The sequence below is a fragment of the Erinaceus europaeus genome, chromosome 10, assembly GCF_950295315.1.
Source record: "Erinaceus europaeus chromosome 10, mEriEur2.1, whole genome shotgun sequence".
In the NCBI taxonomy this organism is placed as follows: Eukaryota; Metazoa; Chordata; class Mammalia; order Eulipotyphla; family Erinaceidae; genus Erinaceus; species Erinaceus europaeus.
The window spans coordinates 78874299-78895581 of record NC_080171.1 but is presented as its reverse complement, the minus strand read 5'-3'; the positions used below and the strand labels follow the sequence as shown (position 1 = coordinate 78895581).

The following is a 21283-nucleotide window of genomic DNA, read 5'->3' as shown; positions in this document are numbered from 1 at the left end:
GGGGGAGGAACTCAAATGGCCAGCACCATACTGTTTAAAGGTCATCCCCCAAGACCCTATCACCCTGCTCAACTTGGTCACAGTCTTCCAGCTGTCCTGGACAGACAGATGGCTACCCCCTGCCAGCACTCCAAGCTAAATGTAGGCCAAGTTCTGAAGTTTCCAGGTTTGAGAAATATAATGTGGGCATGGGCCCAGTAGAGCACATGTTACCATACATAAAGACCCAGGTTCAAGCCCCTGATCTCCACCAGCATTCCCTGTGCTTCATGAGCAGTGGATCAGTGCTGCAGGTGTCTCTGTCTCTCCTTCTCCATAGCATCATTTTGGCACCTGTCATGTCTGTGCTTACCGCCCACAAAATTCCTTCTATTCAAGTTGTCAGGAGGGATGATGTCAGCTTTACAGAGTTTAATACATTGTGTAGAGTGGCCTGGGAGGTGGTGCACTGGGCTCTCCAGATTAAGGTCTTGAGTTCAATCCCTGCATCAAATGTGCCAGAGTGATGCTCTGGTGTTTTCCCCCTCCCATTAATATATAAATCTTAAAAAAAAAAAGTACAGTGTTCTTGGAGGACAGGGGGTACTTCAGCATTGCCTGTGACCTTGGCTGTGAGCTCTACATCTGCAGGCCAAGTGGGAGCCTCCTGGCTCTGTCTCTATGCCCCAGGGAGAAGCCTGTATCCACAGCCTCTCCACCCCCTACCTCCAGTCAAAGCTCAGCTGAAGTCACTCACTTCTGGCGTTAGTCTGCCTTTGGCCCCAGTGATGATCACGCAATGCAGTGCCCTGGGCTCCTGTCTTTGCGCTGGTTGTTCCGCAGTCCTTGCACTCAACTGTTTTCCCCAAAAGGCCCCGCACAATTACCACAGAAGACCCCGAGGCTCAGCACTCAGGGCGCTAGGTCACATGGAGCCCACTTCAAATCCCAGGATGGGGAGAATGCTACCTGAAACCACAAGGGAAGGGGGACCCCTCAGCCAAGGGACCTTTGTCCCAGCCTCTTCCTACTCTAGCAGACAGGCCTCACCACTCTCCTCCGGGGAGTACCTGGCTGCTCTTCCAGCTGTGCACCTTAGTCCAGCGGGCTCGTCTCACGGTTTCCAACGGGAGAGCCTAGGTGGGTCACCTGTGGGCGGCAGCAGGGCGCCGGGCCCTGACCCCAAGGGGAAGGAGCAGCGCCCTCCCCAGCCCTCGGGATCGTCTGCCTGCTGCCCGCAGCCCCTCTGGCTCAGCACTCAGCCCCCGCGGAGTTCAGCACCTGGACGGCGGACAGCACCCACTGGCGGGCGGGGCAGCGAATGCAGAGAGGAGGCCCCGGGGTGCTGGGGAGGCTGTGGGGCGTCAGTTGGGGAGCCCTAGGGGCCCGGGCTGGGCATCGCTCACCTGGAGGCGGGGGTCCGGGCGCTGAGCAGCAGAAGCGGAGCCAGCAGCCAGCCCAGCGCGCCCATGGCCCCGGCGGCCGCTCCCCGAGGTGCTTTGCCCGCGGTCGCGGCGGCTCTGGCGGGGCGGGAGGGCGCGGCGCGGGGGCGGACGGAGAGCGGGGCCCGCCCCCCAAACCCGCAGCTCCCGGCCGCCAGCCCCGCCCCGTCCCGGAACCCGCTCCCCATCCCACTCCCACCCCCGCCCGGTCCCAGAACCCCCCCAGCCCCAGCACAGGAGCCACCTCCACCTGCCCCTAGGCGCCGCCGCCCACGTCCGACGGCCGAGATACTATGAGCCCTGGAAAGGCTGTCCTGGGAGTCACCTGGGCGCCACCCGATGGACCGTGCGGAACCGGAGACACTAAGAGCCTGGTCCCGAAGGTCCAGTGCTCCCGCTGCCTGACTGTCCGGGTCCCCGGGAGGTGACTGGGCAGCGTGGGGGCGGGATGGCGAGGAGAGAGGAAGAGAAGGGGACTGTGGAGGGTGGGGTCGCGGGAGGTAGGAGTGGGGGCTTGGGGCAGGGCGGGGGCCGTGCCCGCGGCTCTGCGGCCCCGTCACACCCACTTCTACCCTCTATGGCAGTTCCAGCCCCTTTGGGCACAGCGTTCTGCAGAACTGAGGGTTGGACATACTGGGCCCTGTGGCCGGAACCCTCTGCAGGTCTCAGGACCCACTTCTGGGCGCTGACAGCACGATCTGTCCCAGTTCCTGAGAAAGTCACCTCGCAGACTTTCTATTTTAATCCTTTTGAACTCAAAGTTGGACAATGGTTCCCCTCAGAAAGCCTGGGTGCCAGCTCTATGTCGCTGGCGTCCAGCTCCCACCTCCCTACTGCACTGCGCAAAGTGGACCTAAGTCCCTGCGGGTGGTCAGCGGCAGGAAGCAGAGCAGGGGCAGGTGGAGGAAGGTGTCAAAGGGCTTTGCTAGGCAGGACAGAGAAAGGAGCAGGTAAGGAGCAGGTTTACATGCCTTCCTCCCGGATTCAGCCCAGCCCCATATGGAAGGTCCCATGGCACCAGGGGAAGCTTCTACATTGGGCTGTCTCTCCCTCTATCTGTTGGGCTGTCTCTTTATTTTTCCACTTAAGTGAAAAAAGAAGACCTGGGAACAGTGAAATATCACATGGATGAGGCCCTAGCTCCACCAAAAACAGACAAAAAAATTAGAAAAAAAAAAGGTTTTCCTTTTGGGAATTTCCAACCCAATACTGAGTGCCAAGGGTTAGGGCTTCCTACCTAATGTATGCAGTGAGATCTAGAAAAGTCCACCACTTACACACCACCAGAGATAGTCCCAGGACCAAACCTAAAGTGAGTGCCTTCCTAATATCTTGTAATCTTGTAAATCACTAATAAAAATAAAATAATAATAATAATGAATAAGGTGCTTTCTCTTTTTGTTAATAAGGGTAAAGACAGTTTAAGAAACTACTGCACCAAAGCTTCTTTCAGTGCAGTAGGAGGTGGGCTCAAATCTGGGTTGTGCACATGGCAAAACAATGCACTGTCCAAGTGAGCTATTTTGATGACCCTCCTTCATCTGTCTACCAACCTCTCTGACTGTCTGTCTGTCTAGCTATGCAGTGCTAGAATCACACATTAATACTAAGCTACTTACTTGTCCCAATGTTTTGTCTTAGAATAAGAGAAAAAGAGAAAGCAAAGCACCACTCTACCTCATATGCATTCTCCCTGCTGCTTCCAGGTGTTGCCAGGGATAAACCCAGAGCCTTGTGTGTGCAAGACAGGAGCCTCCTCACAGTCCCCTAAAGCCAGTGTTTAGATGGAAGCACTGGCCTGAGGGATTTGAATGCTGCACTGTGTGCTTAAATGAAGCTCCTTGGGCCTCATGACGTTGGGTCTATTTGCCCTTCACAAGAACTAGCGGGGAGCAGGAAGGGTTAGTGTCTGGGAAAAGGTTGTCCAGGGAGCTATGATATTTCTCTGATTCCCTCACTAGATCTGGGACCTGCTCTGTCTACTACTTCACAGCTTCCCTTGTTTCTCATCACTGTCAGCCTCCAGCATCTAGTAGGTGTTTAATAAATGTAGGTTGGAACCAGGAGATTGCTCATGATCAAGAGCAATGTGCCATATGCAAAGACCTGGGTTCAACCCCTAACATAAGAGCACCATCGATAGCACCAAGGAGAAGCTCCATGAATGGGGGAACATTTCTGTGATGTCTCTTCTTTATTCTGTCACTCTCCTTCTCTGTCATTTTTTTTTTTTGGTTTATTTCAGATAGAGGTAGAGAAAGAGAGAGTAAAAGAGACCAAAGCTTCCTTCAACATAGTGAGGACCACACTTAAACCTGGATCACACACATGGCAGGCAAAGCAGCACACTACCCAAGCAAACTATTTGACCAGCACCCCCTCTACCTCCTTTTAACTGAAATTGAAAGGAAAAAAAATAGCCAGGAGCAATGAAATCATACCAGTACAAGGCTTCAGAGGCAAGAGATAAAATAAAGTAGGTAAGTGTACAGGTTGAGTCCTTAATCCAGCAAAGCAGGCATTGTAGTCAGTATCACACACACACACACACACACACACACACACACACACACACACACACACACCTAGTAGGACATCTCAGTCTGGAACTTGGGCCCTAGCTGCAGGTGCCTGGGCCAGTCCAAGCACCCATCACTCTGAGTGGGGTCCTTCCAACATCTGTGAAGTGCTGAGAGGCTGCTGAGAGCCCGGAGGAAGAGTGCCGAGCTGTCACATGAGCTGGGCGAGTGCTATTTTCTCCACTCTCCTCTATAATCAGAGCAGCAGTAAAGATTAAACTCCTGTGCTATAGTGCTGCCGGGAATAGTTCCGCTGAGCTGGACAGGCACCTGAGCCCTGTGCCTCTGGTTTTGCAGGCAGGCTTGGCCAGAACTCAGAACTTAAGAGCCAATACAGGTCCAGCAGGCAGTGGGCCCCAGGGATCCTGCCCCTCTTGCTGATGGGTTTCTCTGACAGCTGCTTTCCCCAGGATGGGGTTGGGCAGGGAAGGAGGTGGTGAACCTTAAATCAGAAGGCTTCATTCTGCTCCAGTCTGCAAGTTTCATTTTAGTTCTGCAGTGTCTCCAATCACTCTTTCTTTGCATCTGAAGGACGAGCATTTCCACTAATCCTTTTTCAAGGTCTTTGATAGTTTGTTGGACCAGAGAGGGAGCTCAGCCCATTACAGCCCCAGCATGCACGGCTGACACCCCAAAGGTTACAAATTCAACCTCCAGCCCCAGCCTATGACATAACTGAGCAGTGGTCTGGTCTCTCTTTCTCTCATAATAATTTTTTTAGATAAAGACAGAGAAACAGAGAGAGAGAGAGAGAAATAGACCACAGTACTGAAGCTTTCTTCAGTGTTCTGGGGGCTGGGATCGAACCTGGATTGTGCACATGGCAGAACAGTGCACTATCCTAGTAATTATTTTGCCAGCCCCAATAAATAGATTTTTATTTATTTATTTATTTATTTATTTATTTATTTATTTTACCAGAACACTGTGCAGCTCTAGCTTATGGTAGTAATGAGGATTGAACTTGGGACTTCAGATCCTCAGGCATGAAAGTCTTGCAGAACCATTATGCTGTCTCCCCATCCCCCCAGATAAAAAATTTTAAAAGAAGTCTGGCCAGAGTTGAGCAGTGCTCTAGGTTTAAAAAATAAAAGAGGACTGGAGAAATAGATCACCAGGTAGGACTTGTGTCCTGCTAGGAAGTGGTCCAGATTCAAACTCTGGTACCGCCTAAGGGTTGTTGCAGCACTGAGGGAAGCTCCTGTACTTTAATGTCTTTCTATCTCTATCTCTCACACACTCATTCTCTGTGTGTATCTCTGTATACTTGGATAAAACCTGCCTGAGGCCCAGAGATACAATAAGAATCTCAGCAGTGTGGAGTCGGGCGGTAGCGCAGCAGGTTAAGCACAGGTGGTGCAAAGCGCAAGGACAGGCATAAGGATCCCAGTTCAAGCCCCCGGCTCCCCACCTGCAGGGGAGTCGCTTCACAAGTGGTGAAGCAGGTCTGCAGGTGTCTATCTTCCTCTTCCCCCTCTGTCTTCCCCCCTCCTCTCTCCATTTCTCTCTGTCCTATCCAACAACGATGACATCAATAATAACTACAACAATAGGGAGTCGGGCTGTAGCACAGTGGGTTAAGCGCAGATGGCGCAAAGCACAAGGACCGGCATAAGGATCCCGGTTCGAACCCCGGCTCCCCACCTGCAGGGGAGTCGCTTCACAGGCGGTGAAGCAGGTCTGCAGGTGTCTATCTTTCTCTCCTCCTCTCTGTCTTTCCCTCCTCTCTCCATTTCTCTCTGTCCTATCCAACAATGACAACAACAATAATAACTACAACAATAAAAACAACAAGGGCTACAAAGGGAATAAATAAAAAAAAAATAACTACAACAATAAAACAACAAGGGCAACAAAAGGGAATAAATAAATAAATATTTTTAAAAAGACTCTCAGCAGTGGAGCCCCTAGCATTCCTTCCCTGTGAGGCTCAGGGTTCTATCTCTAACACCACATGAAAGAGCAACCATGTGGTACATGGAACTCTAATATCTCTCTCTATCTCTCTCTTCTCTCTCTCTCATCTCTCTTATAAGACACTGAAATGAGTGAAGCCTCATGGCTGGTAGAGTGGTGCTTCTTCCTCACTCTGGCTCATCATCACCATCACCATTGTTTGTTTTTTGTTTTACTTTGATAGAACAGAGAGAAACTGAGGGGAGAAGGGAGACAGAGAGGGACTCCTATAGTACTGCTTCACCATTCCTGAAGCTTCCCCCACTGCAAGTGGAGACTGGGGGCTTGAACCTGGGTCCTTGCATATGGCAATGTATGGGTTCAACCAGGTGTGCCCACCATATAGCCCCCACCATCGTCATTTAAATAAGTGTCTCAGTTGTCTTAGCTAATGATAAAAGGCCATTCCCACCAGAAACAACTCTCTGATTTGAAGGTGCTCAGAGTAAGCTGCCTCCCCTCTTTGCTTCACTGCAAAGCCCCGAAGGTTCTTGCCCATGCGGACTCCTCTCCTACTACTGATTTAAGGAGCATCCACCCCACTCTCTGCGTATGGCTTGGGTGAAACTTTTTTATCAATGAGCCAAGTGTGTGTCAGAGCAGGCTGTCTCCCATCTCCTCCTCCTCTTCCTCCCTTTTCTTTTTAAATGAAGATGCAATTTATTATTTATTAATGAGAAAGAGAGAGCCAAAGCATCACTCTGGCACATGCAATGTGCCAGGGATTGAGTCAGGACCTCACACTTGACAGCCCAGCAATGAGTGTATCCACTGAGTCACCTCCTGGAGCCACCAGGCAGTTCTCTCTGGGGGAGGTATGAGCTCCTCAGCCAGGCCTGGACAGCTCCAGCATAGAAAAGAGCTGGGTCCAGAGCACGGGATGATGGGAGAAGATTCTCAACTTGCATTCTGAGCCATCAGTCCTGTAAGTCTCATGCACCCACCCATGGTCTCTACTTTCGAAGCTTTGAAACATGCCAGGGTGCTGGTCCTGGCAGCTCAGCCCCACTCAGAGCCCTAGGCTATGAGCTAGGGTGCTTGCTGCTGTCTATCTCCTGATAGATGTAAAAAGGCCTTATGTTTTCCCAGATGGTGAACATCTGGCTGTGGAAGGTATGGAAACTCAGCCTTTTGTCCCCAGGAGTCACCCTTCCACACACCCCTGGATAACAACACCTTATGTGGCACAGAAAAAGCCACCAGGGTGCAGACTGCTGTTCTACCTGATGTTGCAGACTATCAGCCTATAGCTTTGTGGCATGGTAATTTCTGGGGAGTTTTGCTGGCAGTTCTTGTGTGTGGGCAGGCATGGCTCTGGGTCAGGACCCTGGCAGGGAGCTGGCCCTGCTCCCTTCAGGCAGCAGGACTGGCCCTGGGAGGTAGAGGTGAGTCATTGAAACTGAGAGGAGCAGCCACAGGGGCTCCACTGAAAATCCACACTGATGAGAGTCTGTGCTATTGCTTTATCCTCTTCTTCAGAAAACCAACCAGTGGAGCAAATGGCAGTGACAAAGGGGAGAATGTTCCCGAGTTCAGAGGGGCAGGAGGGACCCCATGCTTTTGTAGAAGGAATAATAGCCAAAGGGAACTTGGCAGGAAGCAGCAAGTGCAAAACTCAGAAGCAGCCTGAGAGCAAGTTTCCACTCAAACAAAAGCTGCGGTTCACTAGGAAACGGGCTTGCTGGTGTTGCTGTTTTTAGTAATCAAGGCCTGGGAACCAATAAACGATCAAATCAGGCAACTTAGAAAGGGTTTCTTTTTCTGACACTAGTGAAATAGGCAGCCGAGTCAAATCACTTATGTTTAATGTGGGGAAGGCAGACTTGTATTCTTTTTTTTTTCCCTTAAAGTGGCAGCTCCAATTCCTTCATGTGATAGATGGCTGGAGACATAGCATAATGGTTATGCAAACAGGCTCTAATGCCTGAGGCTTCGAATTCCCAAGTTCAAGTTCAATTTCCCACATCACCATAAACCAGCACTGAGCAGTGCCTTGCAAAAAAAAGAAGAAGAAGAAGAAAAAGAAGAAGGAGAAGGAGAAGGAGGAGGAGGAGGAGGAGGAGGAAGAGGAGGAGGAGGAGAAGAAGAAGAAGAAGAAGAAGAAGAAGAAGAAGAAGAAGAAGAAGAAGAAGAAGAAGAAGAAGAAGAAAAGAAAAGAAAGAAAATAGGAAACACAAAGTCACATTCCTAACCAAGGGGCTGCCGCTCCAGTGAGAGACATATCTCACTTTGGATGCTCCCTCCCAAGTGTGGACAGCCTGACACTGCCACCTCTCTCTGGGCTGCAGTCCGACCCTCTGCAGGATGACAGAGAAACAAAAGCAGATTTGCAGAGGCTGAACTGTAATTCACCCAATAGAATACTCAAGTTACCATGCACAAGGACCAGGTTCAAGTCTTCCTTCATGAGAGGTAAAGCAGTGCTATAGTGTTTCTGTCTCTGTGTCTCCCTATCTATCTCCCTCCTTCACTTTCTTTTTTTCTTTTTTTTTCCTCCTTCACTTTCTACATCTTATGAAATAGAAGAAAGAGAGAGGAAGGAAGGAAGGAAGGAAGGTATGAAGGGAGGGAGAAAAAGAGAAAGAAAAATGGGCATAGGGAGAGATGGATTTGTTATGTAAGCACTGAGCACCAGTAATAACCCTGGTGGTGGGGGTAGAGAGAGAAAGGGGAGATAGAGAGTAGGAATGGGGTGTGGGGGTTAGGAGATGGCACACCGGGTTAAGAGCACATAGTACAAAGCGCAAAGATCCCCACCTGCAGGGGATTTGCTTCACAAGCGGTGAAGCAGGTCTGCAGGTGTCTATCTTTCTCTCCCTCTCTCTATCTTTCTCTCCCCTCTCAATTTCTCTCTGTCCTATCCAGTAAAATTTAAATAAATAAATAAAAATTAAAAAGAAAAAAAATGACCTCCAAGAGCAGTGGATTCATACTGCTGGCACCAAGCCCCAGTTGATAACCCTGGAGGAAATAAATAAATAAATAGATAGATAAATAAGGGAAAGAGGGAGAGATAAAAAGAGAGAGGGAGACCTGAAGTACTATTTCACCACCTGTGAAACTTTTTCCTCTGCAGTTGGGGGGCTGGGGGCTTGAACCTGGGTCCTTACACATTGTAACATGTGCACTCAACCAGGTGCACCACTGCCCAGCCCTATCTCTTTTGAATATATGCTCAGGCAAGGCATTACATCGTGGGGGGCGTGCACACTGAACTTCCTGAGTAACTGCCCATTTTCCATTTCATATTCCCACCAGTAATGTATGAGATTGTATGTCACTCTACCTCTGCCTCAATACTTAACTTCGAGGGCTTTGACTTTGGCCATAATTGTAGCTATGGAGAGGCATATCATAGATTCAATGTGCATTCTTTTTTTCATTCAGTACTCAGGGATGAACCCAACCCAGAACCTTAGTGAATCCTCAGTCATACCACTAAGCAACCGACTCAGCCTAACTCTGTTCTTCCCTTTTAAAGAGAGAAGGAAAGAAGGAAGATAGATCTAGAAACAGGAGAGAGACCACAACACTGCTCCAACATCCATGGAGCTCCCTTGGGACCATCCATGTCCTGGGCCTTTGATTTAGGGTTTTTGTGGGTGGGGTTTCCCCCTTTTCTTTTTTTTTTTTTTCTTTTTTTATTATTTTTTATTTAAGAAAGGATTAATTAACAAAACCATAGGGTAGGAGAGGTACAACTCCACACAATTCCCACCACCCAATCTCCATATCCCACCCCCTCCCCCGATAGCTTTCCCATTCTCTATCCCTCTGGGAGTATGGACCCAGGGTCATTGTGGGTTGCAGAAGGTAGAAGGTCTGGCTGCTGTAATTGCTTCCCTGCTGAACATGGGCGTTGACTGGTCGGTCCATACTCCCAGTCTGCCTCTCTCTTTCCCTAGTAGGGTGGGTCTCTGGGGAAGCTGAGCACCAGGACACATTGGTGGGGTCTTCAATCCAGTTTCCCCCTTTTCTTTTTCTATTTCCAGATTCTTGCTCTGGATTTACATTGACATTGGCTTACCAAAAATGTGCTGATCTTTGTGTATGTGTGTTTCTGTAAAAAAATATCTTTTCTCTGTTTTATTTATTTATATTTTAATATTTTATTTATTTAAAATAGTTTTATTTTATTATCTACTTATTTATTGGACAGAGAGAAATGGAGAGGGAAGGGGGAGATAGCGAGGGAGAGAAACAGAGAGACATCTACTGCCCTGCTTCACAGCTTGGACCAGGAGTTTAAATCTAGGTCCTTGACCACTGTAATATGTTCACTAATTACTTATTTATTTTAACTATAGATGCATGTTTATAGAGAGAGACAGAGACAGAGAAAAAGATCAGAGCACTATTCAACTCTGGCTTATGGTGGTGCTGGGGATTGAACTTGGGACCTTGGAGCCACAGGCATGAAAGTCTTTTGCAGAACCATTATCCTAACTCCTCAGCCTTCTCTGAATGTTTTAAATTGATTTTATTCTTTCTCTTTTTCATCTGTCCAATTACTCTGTGTCTAATGTGGTTTGCATGAATTCCTTCTGCTGGGAGTTGAATGAACTTCAGGGCTCCTTGTGGGTTTGTATTTTTATCAGTTTTGGAAGATTTTCAATCATCTTCTGGGGTTCTTGCCAGGGTTTGAGACCCCCAACTCTTGAAAGAATGCCCTGAGCAAAAAAAAAAAAAAGCTCTGCCTTTCACCCTCTTCCATCCTGGCCTTCTGGATCAGGCACCCACAACCTCCACCTCTGCCCAGTAAGGCTGCCACTTCTGTAGCCCTTGGCACACAGGCACTTTCTCTGTCTCCAGGTCTGTGGGGAACTAAGTGTTGCAGATATTCCGTGTGTGTGTGTGTGTGTGTGTGTGTGTGTGTGTGTGTGTGTGTGTGTGTAAAGACAAAGAGGAAGGGAGGGTAGGAGGAAGGGAGAGAGATCATACAGCACAGAAACTTTCTTCAATGGGAGATGAAGACATATTTGGCCTTCTGGCCAGCGATGCACAGAGGATCTGGGAGAGAACAAGGCAACATGCAGCAAAAGTTACATATAGGAAGTTTATTGGAATAAACAAGTTAAGAAATAGTCACCAAGAGAAGACAAAGATGAACAGTAAAAAGGGAGCCTGCTACCTCACAGGTGAGACAGAGGAGACCTGTCAGTGAGGAGAGAGCCAAATGCCCACTGCTAGGCAGGAGTGCACTGGGCATAGACCTATAATGGAAACTGGATTTTGTGGAAAGCAAGGTGAAGGAGTGTGTCCTAACCACATTGGCATCTGGGCCAGATTTCTGTCCTTTTCAATGGCTTCCTATTTAGTTGCCAGGTGTAGAAGCCTTTCTTTTGATATTTAGAATGGCTGGGAGCCAACTGCTAGATTTTGCACTGTGAGTTTTCACTGGCCTACCTCTTGAACTGCTACTATTCTGTCAGCCTGGTAAAAACCTTATTTATAATTTCCTATCACAACGGAAGGAAGTGGAGGAGCAGTCTTGAACCTGGATCATGCATATGTCAAAGCTGTGCATATCCAAGTGTGCACTATCCAAGTGAGCTATTTCACCAGCCCTCTCCCTGGTTACCAGCCTAACATCACTCCTTGTAAGTACACGGATGGATGGAGGGATGGATGGTGGTTGGGGGGGTAGGGAAGAGAAAGATGAGGGCAGAACATATCTTCCATACGAGTTGAGTGCTAGCTCCTCCTAGGGAGGGATGAGCCACCTCTGCATGCTCTGCAATTCCAGAAGGGTCTGAGACACCAAAAACTTCCCACCATGGTTTCCCCACCAGGCCCCTGACCTTGGCTAGTGACCGCCCTTCAGTATTCTTTGAAGCTCAGCATCACTAGTGGTTCAGTCCTTAGTATCAGCTTCCCCTCCCTTGGTTGTAAACCAACCAAGCATTTCTGATTTCCACTCTTCATTTCAATTGTTTGTTAATTGTCTCTCTCTTTCACCATCCCTGATTCCTGTAGCAGGGTGTCAATGCAACTTTAGAATAGCCCTTTCCCCAAACACACACGCTGCTTGGCACTGCATAATCTCACAACCGATTATGGTGACAAGTTTGGCAATAGGCTGCTACCTAGTTCAGTACCCCCTTCCGACCAGAATGGGCAGAAATGATTCAGTTAAAATCTCCATCTTCTCAGTCATTCCTGCTGCCACCTGTGTAAGCCTGGGTCCTCCCGTCAGCAGACCATGGGAGGGAGGGATTAGGAATCAGCAGATTTCAGGGAGAGAAAGGGCATGCCTATGAAAGATCATAGCATCAGGGGCTGGGTAGTGGTGCACCTGGTTGAGTGCACAGATTATAGTGCACAAGGGCCTGGGTTCTCCACTGCCTAGCTGCAGGGGAGAAGGTTCACGAGTGATGAAGCAGTGTTGCAGGAGTCTATCCATCTATCTGTCTGTCTATTGCTTTCCCTCTAGCTTCCCCTTCCCTCTCAATTTCTCTGTCTTTATCCAAAATAAATAAATAAGTAAATAATATATAAAAGAAAGAAAGATCACAGGAGGAAGTAAAACTGGGCAGAGGAAGCCTTCAGAATGCAGCATGGCTCTAGTATGTGGGCACAACTAGGCAAGGAGACCCAACCCCAATGCAAATCTGCCAATGTTTTGGTTAACCAGGTGACAGGAATGGGGGGGGGGGACTCTGGAAATCAGAGAAGTCCTGAGCTGGTGAGTGTCCTTGCCCTAGTGTTCTTGCCATGCTCAGTCACAGGCCTGGAGCAGCCCAGAAAATGAGCTGGTTCAGCTCCAACCCTGTTGTACCTTGGCTCTGAAGCTCGTGGCTGACTGCTACAAAGCCCTTCCCAAAGATGGCAGTGTCCTCTGGTTGCTACAAGAGTTCTCTTAACAGTAACTTGGTGTCCTGGTCCCTTCCAAAAAGAACCACGGAGAGTTGGATTATTTTAACAAGCTCATGAATATTAACATGATCATGAACTTCAGAATTCATGGTAGTCATTTAAAATTCAAATTTGTGTTTCGTTTTTAAAAAGAATTTATTTTGTTTATGGTGGGGGGGAGGAAAGAGAAATGGAGCATCACTCTGGAGCATGTGATGCTGGAGACTGAACTCAGGACCTCATGCTTGAGAGTTCAGTGCTTTATCTACTGTGCCATCTTTCAGGACTTTTAAAAAAAAAAATTATATTTATTTATTTTCCCTTTTTGTTGCCCTTGTTTTTCATTGTTGTTGTAGTTATTGTTGATATCTTCATTGTTAGATAGGAAAGAGAAATGGAGAGAGGAGGGGAAGACAGAGAGGGGGAGAGAAAGATAGAAACCTGCAGACCTGCTTTACCGCCTGTGAAGCGACTGCCCTGCAGGTGGGGAGCCTGGGGCTCTTATTGGGATCCTTACACTGGTCCTTGTGCTTTGCACCACGGGCGCTTAACCCGCTGTGCTACCGCCCGATTCCCAGGACTTTTTTAAATGCAGAGCAGAAGGATGAACACATGCACAGCTATCACTTATTAGTCTTCCCAAACCCCTCCCTTCTTCCTTCTTTTCTTTCTTTCTTTCTTTCTTTTTTTTTTCCTCCAGGGTTATTGCTGGGGCTCAATGCCTACACTATGAATCCACTGCTCCTACAGGTCATTTTTTCCCCTTTTGTTGCCCTTGTTGCTTATTGTTGTTACTGCTGTCATTGTTGTTGGATACAACAGAGAAATGGAGAGAGATGGGGAGGACAGAGGGGGTAGAGAAAGACAGACACCTGCAGACCTGCTTCACCGCTTGTGAAGCGACCTCCCTGCAGGTGGGGGGCCAGGGGCTCGAACTGGGATCCTTGTGCTGGTCCTTGTGCTTTGCACCACATGTGCTTAACCCGCTGAGCCACCACCCGGCCCCCCCTTTTCCTTTCTTTTTAAGAAAAGATACCATAGTATCACCCCACCACCCATGGAGCTCTCTTAGTGCCATTCATACTGCTTCCATGCAGTGCCAGTATTCAAACCCAAGACCTCATACACAGGAAGGCTGATGTGCTATCTCCCTGCCCCAAAGATATATATATATATTCCCTGGAGCACTGCTCAACTCTGGGATTGAACCTGGGACCTTTGGTGCCTCAGTGACGAAAGTCTTTTTTGCATAACCATTATGCTCTCTACCCATAGTGAGCTCTTATTTTGAATAGTGGGAGCCCTTTCAAACTGGCTGGAACCTCTGGTGATGTTCTTGTTTTTTAATGGTGAGTTGCTCCAGCATCACACTGTAAGAAATGGCCCAGTTGGTTGTAGTCTTTTCACTGATGTCTATCAATCCAGTCTGACTATAGACCCTTGACTTTTACATGTCTACGTGACTACAAAGATAGACACCTATTTTTCTTCAAAATCAGCTTAGACTTCCTGGCCCCCCTCCTCATATCCATTACATCATAGTAGACTCCAAGCCCCCTCATCACTCTTCCTTTCCTATTATAGCCATATTGTAAACTCAAACTTCCAGGCCAAAATCCCCTTCCTCGCATTTTCTTTCCCATTATAGTATACCCCCGGCCCCCTCATATTCATTCCCATCCCCTTTTCCTGAACATGGTTAGATTGTGAGCCAGTTCCCTCTTGCCAAATGGGAAGAGGACAGGTTGTTCCCACGTCCAATAATGTATAAAAAGGCTCTGAAGGTTGCCTTTGATGTGCTTGCTGGCTTACACCCTTGCACCCATATATATATGTAAAACTTTTGCTTTGTTCATGACTCTCAGTGTCTCAGTCCTTGTTTTAAGGCATAGACAGAGTGCGTTTTGCACTGTTTCCCACAACACTGTGCTTTCTGGATAGCATCTGAAGTCAGTTGTTATTTTTAAGAAACTATATATGGTTTATTTTAGGGAAAATGGCATGTAGGGACAGCGGTCTGGGTGCTTAAGAGAGCTCATTGCTACTGAGTTCATAATTATTTATTTTAAAATTTGTATTAGGTATTTAGTAATGATTAACAAGGTTGTAAGATAACAGGGGTACAATTCCACACAGTTCCCAACATTAGAGTTATATGTCCCATCCCCTCTATTGGAAGCTTCCCTATTTTTTATCCCTCTCTGGGAGTATGGACCAGAATTATTTATGGGGTGCAGAAGGTGGAAGGCCTGGCTTTTGTAATTGCTTCTCCACTGAACATGGACATTGGCAGGTTGAGCCGTATCTCTAGGCTGTTTCTATTTTTTTCCTAGAGGGGTAGGGCTCTGGAGAGGTATGGTTCCACGAGATGGTTGTTTTTAGATCCAAGCAATCCAGCAGGATAGGATTTTTTTTTAATTACTTATTAACATGTATCAGAAAAAAGAGAACCAGAGCATCACTCTATCACATTCGGTGCCAGGGACTGAACTCGGGACCTTCTGTTTCCAAGTCCAACACTGTAGTCACTGTGCCATCTCCTAAGCTGCTAAGGGTACTTTCTGTACCAATGCTGCTCAGCATGCAAACTGCAACACTACTAAACACTTGGAATGTTGTTACTGCAGCTGAGGACTGGGAGTTTAAATGTCACTTAAATGTTATTTATTGTGTTGAAATAGAGATGACATGAAATTTTCCTCTTTTTTTGCCTCCAGGGTTATTGCTGGGGTTCAGTGCCTTCACTACGAATCCACTGCTCCTGGAGGCTATTTTTTCCCTTTTGTTGCCCATTCTTGTTGTTGTTATTGTTATTGGATAGGACAGAGAGAAATTGGGAGAGGAGGAGGAGACAGACGGGGAAGAGAAAGATAGACACCTGCAGACCTGCTTCACCGCTTGTGAAGTGACCCCCCTGCAGGTGGGGAGCCAGGGGCTCCTTGCCTGTCCTTGTTTTGCACCATGTGCGCTTAACCCACTGTGCTACCACCTGGCCCATGAAATTTTTCATTTAAAGTATTCAGCTCAGCAACATCCAGCACGTTCACAAAGTCTTACAACCAACCCGTCACCATCCATCTCTACAGCCTTTTCATCACCCCAGCTGAAACTGTGGCCCCCTGAAACACTCACTCCACATTTCAAACTACATCCCAACTCCTGCCCCCCCCACCACTGTACAGCCTCTTTCTGTAACTCTGGTTACTCTATGTATGTTACAATCAGACATTATTTGTTCTTTTGTATCTGAGTTATCACTTAGTATACAGTCTTCAAGGCTCATTCATCTATGTTGTAATCATGTTAGAATCTCATCTTTTTTCAGGTTGAATAATCTTCCATTCTGTCTTGATCACATTTTGTTTATCCATTCATTCATGGTTGAATATCTAGGTTGTTCCTACCATTTGGTTATTGTGAATCATATTGCTGTTAACATTGGTGCACAAATACTTGCTGAAGTCCTAAATTTTAGTTTATTTAACCAGTTATATGTGTCCAGTGGCTACAATTCTAAATTCTAGATCTTTTCAGTGGACAAAGGTAAGAGATGAATTTTAAGAGAAAAAAAAAAATCACATGGTGGGGGCGGGAGCTGTTGTACCCAGTTAAGCGCACATAGCACTAAGCGCAAGGACTGGTGCAAGAATCTGGGTTCGAACCCTCGGCTCCCCACCTGCAGGGGGGTTGCTTCACAAGTGAAGCAGGTCTGCAGGTATTTTTCTCTCTCCCTCTCTTTCTCCCATCCCCTCTAAATTTTTCTGTCCTATGAATAAAATAAGAGGAAAAAAGAAAGGAAAGAAAAGGAAGAAAAAGAAAAAATGGCTGCCAGGAGCAATCGACTTGTAGTATGGCCAAAGAGCTCCATCCAGCTCCACCGACTCCCAGACAGTCAGATCCCCACGCACGTATATAGCCCCACCCACAGGTAGAGCCGCCCACTGTGTACTGCGCTTGCCCACAACGCCCCCTCACTGCGCCTGTGCAGTCGCCGGCGCAAACCATTATCCAGACGCCCGCAGTCGCCTCCCCCCCCCCCCCGCAAGATTGGAGTGGTCGGTTCCCAAGGAGACTCAGCACCTGCCCTGGACGCTCAGAGGGTCAGACCCGGGTCCGAGGTTGCAGTGCGTGCTCACAGGAAGTCTTCCTGAGGGGCTGAGGTGAGGGGTCTGGGTGTGTGTGTGTGTGTGTGGGGGGGGGTGCGTCGGCTCGGACCCGGCTGGGGTTACTCAGCAGGCCGCGCAAGGGGGACGCCCCGAGTGATGCCCCAGAGGAAGGCCCGCTCTGCCCACCCCCAGTCTAGGGTTCAGCGCCCCAACACCGCTAACGTCCTGCGAGCTCACTGGCAGGGCCGAGGATGAACCCAGGGCCTCACGCAGATGCTCCGGGTCCCCCACCGCACCCCCAGTTGGCATACCCCAGAATGGCAGCCCGGGCTTGCCCCTGCTGTGCTTGCCCTCTCTCTGCTCGCCAGGAGAGGACTGAGTAATGAACCCGCCTGCTCGAAGTGCAAAAGGGTTTGCGAGATAAGCTTTGCAGGTGGTTTGGATCCATATACATACTTATTTTATTTTCTTATTTTTTTAAGACTGGTTTTGTTTCATAGCTGCACAAAGAGAGAGCGGTCAGAGTAGCGATGCGCTGGTACGTTGAGTGCGGGGGAATAGAACTCAGGACCTCATGCTAGCGAGCCCACACCGCCACCGCTCACATGCATCACTGAATAACTTAGTCATCCTGGATCCAGAACTATCAGTGGAAGCTTGCCGGCAGCCCCCCCCCCCATTCATCCATCTTCACACCATCACCCCTACAGGCCCTTCACTCAGGAGTCAAATGTCCTTGCTTTTCTCCAGTTTTACTACAAATTCATGCACCCCTAAACAGCAAGTTTTTTTTTTAATAGTTAAATAGTTTAGGGAGTTGGGCGGTAGTGCAGCGGGTTCAGCGCGGGTGGTGCGAAGCGCATGGACCCGCTTAAGGATCCAGAGCCCCCGGCTCCCACCTGCAGGGAAGTCGCTTCACAGGCCACAGGCTGTGAAGCAGGCCTGTAGGTGTCTACTTTCTCTCCTCCTCTCTGTCTTCCCGTCCTCTCTTAATTTCTCTCTTGTCTTTTCTCTCTGTCCTATCAACAACAACGACAGCAATAACAATAATAATAAACAACAAAGGCAACAAAAGGGAAAAATAAATAAACAAAATGTAAAAAAAATAGTTAAATAGTTTATAGGTTTTTTTGTATGTTTGTTTTTTGTCTCCAAGGTTATCACGGGGGCTCAGTGCCTGCACCACGAATCCACTGCTCTTGGAGGCTATTTTTTTCCTTTTGTTGCCCTTGTTGTTTATTGTTGTTGTTATTGCTGCCGTTGTTGTTGATAGGACAGAGAGAAATTGAGAGAGGACAGGAAGACAAAGAGGGGGAGAGAAAGATACCTGCAGACCTGCTTCACCGCCTGTGAAGCGACTCCCCTGCAGTTGGGGAGCCGGGGGCTCGAACCCGGATCCTTATGAGGGTCCTTGCGCTTCACACCACGTGCTTAACCTGCTGCGCTACCTCCCGGCCCCCAGTTTTAATATGTAGTTAAAAAAAAAAAAAAAAAAGGAACTGCAATACAGCACCAAAGTGCTCTGGGGTGGGTCAGTGTTCAGGTCCTGGAACATGATGGTGGAGGAGGACCTAGGTGGGGAGGGGGGGTTATAATGTTATATGGAAAACTGAAAAAATGTTTTGCATGTACAAACTATTGTATTTACTGTTGACTGTAAAACACTAATCCCCCAATAAAGAAATAAAGAAAACAGAAATGTTACACATGTACTGACTACTGTATTTTGCTGTTGACTGTAAACCATTAATCCACCCAATAAAGGGGGGAGGGGAACCAGAGCACTACTTAACTCTGCTTAACCTGGTGTGCCACTGCCCAGTCCCCTGCACTCTTCTTTCACACACTCATTACATGAGTAAAAGAGAAATTTAGAGATTTACACAGACACTCACACACACACTCAGAGAATGCTCAGGTTGTAATTACACTGCCATAGCCAGGGAATGCCAGAAACAAGGAGCATGCAGAGCATTCCAGAGGGAGTAAAGTTGCCAGTGCCCCCAACACTGTAAGGTTAGATTCCTGTCACTCTAAGATGCCCACTTTGTGCTTCTTACTCATAGTAACCCTGAGACACTACCACATTTTAAGAGTCTGTAGGATAGTCACCTATGAGAGAAACTGCCAAGTCCCAGAGCAAGCAAAGTACTGGCCACCAAAGATGTTCATGTACTCACTCATGAACTCTATGAACACAATAAGCTGTGAGGAATTAAAATGACAGATCAAGCTAGGTTTGTTTATCAACTGACTTTGAGATGGGGACACTACCCTGTATTAGTCAGGTGTACCCAGTGCCACCACCAGGGTCCTTATAAGTGGAAGGGGGAGGCAGAAGAAAGAACCAGGAAGACAGCTTGGGAAACATCAGACACTTGATGTTACTGGCTCTAAAGATGGGAGGATAGGGTCTTGAGACAAAAAAAAAAAAATGTGTGTGAATGAGTTTTGACAATTTTGCTCATTGTGTCATCCACCACTCCCCCCCCCTGCAAGATCTAGAACCTCTGTATTCCTAAAATTCCCTCATAATCATGCCCCCCCCCAGGTTCCCACTCCCCACCTCTACCCTGAAATGTTCTATGGCTATTGACTGTTTTATAAGTTATTAGCTTTGTTCTCTAATACCAAGTATCATTCTGCTATGTGAATGGATTACAGCTTGTTTATCTTGCAGTGAAGGATCTGTGAGTTGTCTTGAGTTTGTGACTAGTATGGTTAATGATGCTCTAAACATTTTTGTATATATATTATAGTTTTCTTTCTTAGGGCCCCAAAAAGCCTCATGTTTGAGGCTCCAAAGTCCTAGGTTCAATCCCCTGTACCACCATAAGCCATTGCTGAGCAGAAGAATGAAAAAATAAAAAAGGAATGCTGAAGGCCTCCCCAAAACCAAAACCAGTATTATAATGGTTTTGCAAGATACATGCCAAAGGCTCCTAGGTCCCTAGTCCAGTCCCCAGCACCACCATAAACCAGAGCTGAACAGTGGTAGATCACTGTTGTGTGAGGTACCATCACTATGTTCTAGGATCTGGTTCAAGCCTCCCTGGCCCCCATTTGCAGGGGAGAAACTTCATAAGCAGTAGAGCAGTGCTACAGGTATCTTTCTCTCCATCTCTCTCTGTCTCTATCAAAAGAAAGAAAAAAGAGAAATAGGAAAGAAGGAAGAAAAAAGGGAGACAGAAAACTTACGTAGTTTCATGTCTCATGAATAAAAACCTCATGGAGGAAAGTGGTCCAAGAGGTGCTGCAGTGGATAAAGCATTGGGCTCTCAAATATGAGGTCCTGAGTTTGATCCCTGGCAGCACATGTACCAGAGTGATATCTGGTTCTTCCTCTCTCTCTCTCTCTCTCTCTCCCTCTCCTCTGTCTCATTAATAAATAAATAAAATCTTTAAAAAAAAAAAAAACACTTCCCCACCTGCAGGCAGGTCCCTTCACAGGCGGTGAAGCAGGTCTGCAGGTGTCTGTCTTTCTCTCCCCCTCTCTGTCTTCCCCTCCTCTCTCCATTTCTCTCTGTCCTATCCAACAACAACATCAATAATAACTACAACAATAAAACAACAAAAGGGAATAAATAAATAGAAAAATAAATAAAAAGGGCAACAAAAAGGAATAAATAAATAAAATAAAATAAAATATTAAAAAAAAACACTTAATGGAGGGATAGGGATTATTGGGTCATATGGCAAATAACTGTTCATGAGAAGCTGCCCAGCCATATCCCCAAGCCTCCTTTTACACTCCCAGCAATGTGTCAGAGCCTCGTTCACTTAGTGTTACCAGTGCCTTTTCTTTCCATCATAGGTGGACAGCAATATCTCATTATGGTTTTCATTTGCACTATGCCCAGAGTTTCACAAGCTTAGAAGCCATTGTGTTGTATTGTGTCTGTTCTAAATTTTGTCCCTTTTCAATAAAGGCCTGGTCTTCATCTGTTTGATAATTTTATTGTTCTTTATATATTCTGGATGCCAGAACTTTGTCAGATATGGGCTGCAAATATTTTTCCTGGTATGTGATTTACTCAGTCACGTTCTTAATGTCATTTTTATAAGATATACTATTCTTATGAAACCTAGAATATCATATAATCTTGTTCATCTCTGTTATGTGATTTTTTTTTCCAGCTGATTTTGGCCTTCCAATATGGAAAAAGATGCTAACGTATTCCCTAAAGAGAAGCTTATGGACAAAGTCCCACTTTTGAAAGATGGTAATAAAGGTCTTTCTACAAATAAGGTGCTTTAACAGGGAAGATAAGCAATATTCCTCAGAATTGCCCTTAAATCCCCTTTCTTCAGAGAGACTTTTTTTTTTCCAAAAATCACATTTTTTTTCTCAAAAAGGGAGCTTCTA

At 47.1% G+C, this 21283-nt stretch overlaps 2 protein-coding genes across 8 annotated transcripts in view; one reads left to right on the top strand and one right to left on the bottom strand.

Annotated features, from left to right (window-relative positions):
- Positions 1-21283, bottom strand: part of GABRD (gamma-aminobutyric acid type A receptor subunit delta) — a 110677-nt gene that overhangs the window by 12969 nt on the left and 76425 nt on the right. For 2 of the 4 annotated variants that reach the window (XM_007529498.3, XM_060199885.1), the window contains exon 1: positions 1386-1497. The exons of 1 other annotated variant lie outside the window; for it this stretch is intronic. In XM_007529498.3, the coding sequence (XP_007529560.1) occupies positions 1386-1450 (65 nt within the window). In that variant the 5' untranslated portion in view covers positions 1451-1497. Of the gene's footprint in view, positions 1-1385; positions 1498-3098; positions 3125-21283 lie in introns of those variants that run through there. One more of the 4 variants, XM_060199886.1, reaches the window with a different exon arrangement.
- The window catches only part of CFAP74 (cilia and flagella associated protein 74), a 79945-nt gene continuing 75242 nt past the window's right edge, over positions 16581-21283 (top strand). For all 4 annotated transcript variants that reach the window (XM_060199884.1, XM_060199882.1, XM_060199883.1 and 1 more), the window contains exons 1-2: positions 16581-16971; positions 21055-21140. In XM_060199884.1, coding sequence (XP_060055867.1) covers positions 21074-21140 — 67 coding nt within the window. In that variant the 5' untranslated portion in view covers positions 16581-16971; positions 21055-21073. The remainder of the gene's footprint in view (positions 16972-21054; positions 21141-21283) is intronic.